This window comes from Acanthisitta chloris, unplaced genomic scaffold (genome assembly GCF_000695815.1).
Source record: "Acanthisitta chloris isolate BGI_N310 unplaced genomic scaffold, ASM69581v1 scaffold34561, whole genome shotgun sequence".
NCBI classification, from domain to species: domain Eukaryota; kingdom Metazoa; phylum Chordata; class Aves; order Passeriformes; family Acanthisittidae; genus Acanthisitta; species Acanthisitta chloris.
Genome location: NW_008657126.1, coordinates 1 through 5083, shown reverse-complemented (window position 1 = coordinate 5083; position 5083 = coordinate 1). Strand labels below are relative to the sequence as shown.

At 56.1% G+C, this 5083-nt stretch overlaps 1 protein-coding gene across 1 annotated transcript; it reads right to left on the bottom strand.

The window, feature by feature from the left end:
• Positions 1–46: 46 nt before the first annotated feature.
• Positions 47–5080, bottom strand: TRIM62 (tripartite motif containing 62; the record flags this gene model as incomplete). Its single annotated transcript, XM_009084597.1, has 5 exons — positions 47–597; positions 1917–2032; positions 2102–2358; positions 3795–3890; positions 4787–5080. Coding segments are annotated over 5 exons (1314 nt in total), but the record flags the coding sequence as incomplete, so codon positions are not given.
• Between the last annotated feature and the right edge of the window lie 3 nt (positions 5081–5083).

The following is a 5083-nucleotide window of genomic DNA, read 5'->3' as shown; positions in this document are numbered from 1 at the left end:
GGAGCAGGACAAGACCCGTCGGGGCAGGGGAACCCCCCGACCCCCCTTAGATCCGAACAGTGTTGATGCGCAGCGGTTGGACGTTCTTCCCGTTGGCGTGACTCTGCCCGGGACTGAAATAGGAGCACAGCTTCCCGGGAAACCTCTCCCGGAAGGTGTAGAGCCAGGACATGTCGTCAGCGTTGTAGAAGATGAGGAGCCCCTTGTCATAGTCCAGGAAGACTCCCACCTTCTCCAGCTTGCCCTTGACGTTGAGCCGCGTCCAGGGCTCGGTGCAGGCGCTGTACTGGTTGCCGTCGTGCATGACGATGCAGTAGAAGCCGCGGCTGGGCTGGATCTGAATGCTGCCCTTGCGCGTCACGGCCTCGTGCGCCAGCCCGATCACCCACTGCGTCTTTTCCGACACCACCACCTCCCAGTAGTGCACCCCCGCGCCGAAGGCCTCCGCGCCCAGCACCGACACCTCCACGTCGAAGCGCCGCGGCGAGTCCTGCAGCGGCTGCGGGTGCAGGTTGCCGTAGGCCACGATGGTGCAGTCGTCTGAGAGGATGAGGCGGTGGTGAGCCGTGCCGGGGTCCAGCGTCAGCGCGGCTGGCACTGCCACAGGGACGGGGGACACAGGTTAGTGCAGCCCTGAGCAGCGTGGGATGCTCTGCCCTCACGGCCTGCAAACTGCTGTGGGCAGGAGGTGTGTCCCTGTGCCCATCCCTCACTGGTGTGTCCCCAACCCTCATCCCCCACCAGTGTGACCCTTCCCCAACCCTCACTGGGGTGTCCCAACCCTCACCGGTGTGTCCCTGTCTCCATCCCTCACCATTGTCCCCCCAACCCTCACCAGCGTTCACCATTGTGTCCCCAAGCCTCATCCCTCACCAGCATGACCCTGTCTCCACCCCTCACCAGTGTCCCCATTCCCATCCCCATCCCTCAGCACTAAGTCCCTGCCCCATCCCTCACTGGTGTGTCCTCATCCTCATTCCTCACCAGTGTGTCCCTGTCTCCATCCCTCACCAGCGTGTCCCCATCTCTCACTGGTGTGTCCTCAACCCTCATCCCTCACCAATATGTCCTGTCCCCATCTTTCACTGGTGTGTCCTCATCCTCATTCCTCACCAGTGTGTCCCTGTCTCCATCCCTCACCAGCGTGTCCCCATCTCTCACTGGTGTGTCCTCATCCTCATTCCTCACCAGTGTGTCCCCGTCTCCATCCCTCACCAGTGTGTCCCCATCTCTCACCAGTGTGTCCTCAACCCTCATCCCTCACCAATATGTCCTGTCCCCACCCCTCACTGGTGTGTTCTCATCCTTATTCCTCACCAGCGTGTCTCTCGCTGTTCTCATCCCTCACTGGTGACATCCCCATCCTCGATCCTTGCCAGTGATGACCCTGTCTCTCACAAGTGTGTCCCCATCCCTCACTGCTATGTCCCTTGTCCCTCAGCAGTGAAGTCCCCATCCCTTGGTGGTGATGCCCCTGTCCCTTGCCAATGACTTCCCTCTCCCTCACGGGTGATGTTCCCATTGCCATTCCCATCCCTCATCAGTGTGTCCGTGTCCCTTCCCTCACCAATGTCCCAATCCCTCACCAATGTGTCCCCATTCCTCAACGATAGTGTCCCTGTCCCCATCCCTCACTGGTGATGCCTCCATCCTCATCACTCACTGGTACGTCCCTACCCCTTGTTGGTGATGTCCCCATCCCTTACCGGTGTGTCCTCATCCCTCACCAGTGATGTCCCTGTCCTTGTCCCTTGCCAGGGTGTTCTCCCCTCGACCAGTGTATCCCAGTCCCCGTATCTTGCAGATGTCTCTACCTCCATCCCTCACTGATGTGTCCCTGTCCCTCACTTGTGACATCCCCCATCCTTCACTGGTGTGCCCCTCACTGCTCACCCACTCCCCCGCCGTGCCCTCACCGGGATGGATGTCCTGGAAGAGGGACTTCCAGATGGTGTACTGCAGTGGGCCCATGTACTTGGAGGTGGGGAAGTCCTCGTACGTCAGGTTGGTCTCGTGGATCTTCCCCTTGAGCCTGTGGAGCACAGACGATGGCGAGGGGGAGGTGACACCAGGGACCCCGCGTCACCCCACCACCACCCACCTCTCGGACAGGGAGGCCACTCCGGCCAGGAAGACGTGTTTATCGGCCTCAGCCAGGCGTTCCTGCAGGATCTGGGTGCCCTCCTGGACCTTGCGGAGCTGCTGGCTGTAGCGCTGGATCTTGTGCTCGATGTCACTGAGCGTCCGCGCCGTGTCGGCCTCCAGCTCCTCCAGCATCGCCTTCTGCCGCTCGCGCAGCAGCCGGTGCAGCCGCTCGAACGCCTCCCCGATCGTCACCCGCAGGCTCTTGGCTGAGGACTGGGGGTGCAGGGGGAGTTAGGAACATCCAAACCTCTCCTGAGAGCTCCAGGAACTCAGTAATGGCCAAATAAACCCTGACAGATGCATTAGCTCAAAGAGTTCTGGAGGGTCTGAGGACTGATTTGACACTGCAGCCCCAAAAGAGCCCCCAAAGACACCCTAAAAGAAACTCCCAGAAAAACCTAGAACCTTAAGAAAAACCCTTAAAGAACCCTAAAAGAAACGCCAAAAAAACCTAGAATCCGAAAACCCTAAAATAAACTCCCCAAAAAAACCTAGAACCCTAAAACACCTTAAAGAACCCCAAAAGACACCTAAAAGAAACACCTAGAACCTTAAAAAAACCCTTAAAGAACCCTAAAACAGAAACTCCCAGAAAAACCTAGAACCTTAAGAAAAACCCTTAAAGAACCCTAAAAGAAACGCCAAAAAAACCTAGAATCCGAAAACCCTAAAATAAACTCCCCAAAAAAACCTAGAACCCTAAAACACCTTAAAGAACCCCAAAAGACACCTAAAAGAAACACCTAGAACCTTAAAAAAACCCTTAAAGAACCCTAAAACAAACTCAAAAACTAGAAAGAAACACCTAGAACCTTAAAAAAACCCTTAAAGAACCCTAAAACAAACTCCCAGAAAAAACTAGAACCCTAAAAAAACCACCTTAAAGAACCCTAAAAGACACCCTAAAAGAAACTCCCAGACAAATCTAAAAGAACCCTTAAAAAAACAATCTTCAAGAACCCCGAGACAATCTAAAAGACAACCTAAAGGACAACCCAAAAGAACCTCCCAGCAAAACCTAGAACACTAAAAAAACAACCTTAAAGAACCCTGAGACAACCTAAAGACTACCCAAAAGACAACCCAAAAGACAACCCAAGACAACCCAAAAGACAACCCAAAAGGAACTCCCAGAAAAACCTTGAAGAACCCTAGGAAAACCCCTTAAAGACCTCTAAAACTCCTTGAAGAACCTCTAAGAGGGTCCTAAAATAACTCTAAAACCTTCTCATAAACTCTAAAAAAAAAACCTAGAAACACCCTAGAAAACAACTAAAAAAAAAAAACGGAACTAGAAGAAAGTAACTCCTAAAACCTAAACAAATTCAACCCTGTCACTGGTGGGGACACAGAGCAAACTGAACCTCGCTGGAAGCTGAACCCCTGAGTGAGGAGATAATTAATTAAGTCAATTAAAAAGATAAATCCAAGCAGCACTGAAGGGAATTACAGAGGGATGAGCACCCCCATGGAGGGGGTTGGAGTACCGGAGAGAGGGAAAAATGGGGCAGATCCATGAAATTGTAGGCTTTGGAGGTTCCAAAACCACACTGGTGAGGGTCAGGGTTGGGGGGTTGCCCCCAATCCTGACTCAGGGGCGCCAAGAGGGGTTGGGGCGGGCAGGGGGTCCCCAGCGTGCCAGCACATACCTTGGTCTCAGCCAGCTGCCGCCGGAGGAGGTGCAGGGCCTCGGTGTGGCCACGCTCGCTCTCCTGCAGCCCCTGCAACTGCTCCCTCAGCTCCCGCTGCAGGACATGGGGGGGAAGCCATCAAACAGGGATTTAGGGAAAACAGGGAACCCCCAGGCAGCTTTTCCACCTCAACCCACCGTGGGGATACAACCTGTGGGATGGGTGAGGCACGGATGGTCCCTGCAGCACCGGGGTCCTCCCAGGGGACAGGTAACAGCTTGGGGGGTCCTACGTGGGGGACAGCTCGGCACATCCATGGGGGCACAGGGGGCTGGTTTGGGGGTCCCCAGGGACTCACAGTGGGGATGGAGAAGGGAAATCTCAGGGAAACAGCAGCAGGAGTGTGGAGGGAGGGATGGGTGGATAGATGGATAGATGAAAGAGGGAAATTCAGATTAGATATTAGGCAGATGTTTTCCCTGCGAGGGTGGTGAGACACTGGCACAGCTTGCCCAGGGAGGCTTTGGCTGCCCCAACCCTGGCAGTGTTCCCAGCCAGGTTGGCTAAAGCCTTGAGCAACCTGCTCTGGTGGGAGGTGTCCCTGCCCAGGGCAGGGGGTTGGGGCTGGGTGATCTCTAAGCTCCATTCCAACCCCCTCACATGGTATGAAACTATGGAGGGGTGGGAGGAAGGCACAGGGCTGACCCTGATGGGGACAGGAGGGGTGAGAGACAGATGGACAGAAGACAGGCACAGGGCTGACCCCGATGGGGACTGGAGGGGTGCAGGGACAGACAGACAGACAGGAGTAAGTCACAGGACTGTCCCCAGTGGGGACAGAGGAGGGGTGCAGGGACAGACGGACAGGACAAAGCCACGGACTGACCCACAGAGGCTGGGGAAGCGCAGGGACAGAGGGACAGACACTAACACCAAGGTGAGAGGGACCAGCCGGACGCAAGAGCCACTTGGGGCAGGGAATCCCGCACGGATCACACTCCATGACCCACCTGCAGCTCCTCAAAAGCATCATCCACGTTGGTGACCTGGTGCTGCTCGTGCACCGCCGGTTCGTCGCAGAAGAAGCAAACGACAGCACGGTCAGTGAGGCAGAAGAGTTTCACCTTCTCGTGGTCCTTGCAGGGGAAGGGGCTGCGCTGGGCCCCCAGGATGGCATCCAGGGGGAAGGCGCTGTAGCGCTCCACGATGTTGGCCAGCTTGAGGCTGGGGGCCAGGGTGGGCTCGGGGAAGGTGCGGCGGCACTCGGGGCAGTCACGGGTGCCCTGTGGCTCCTGGCGCACCCAGTG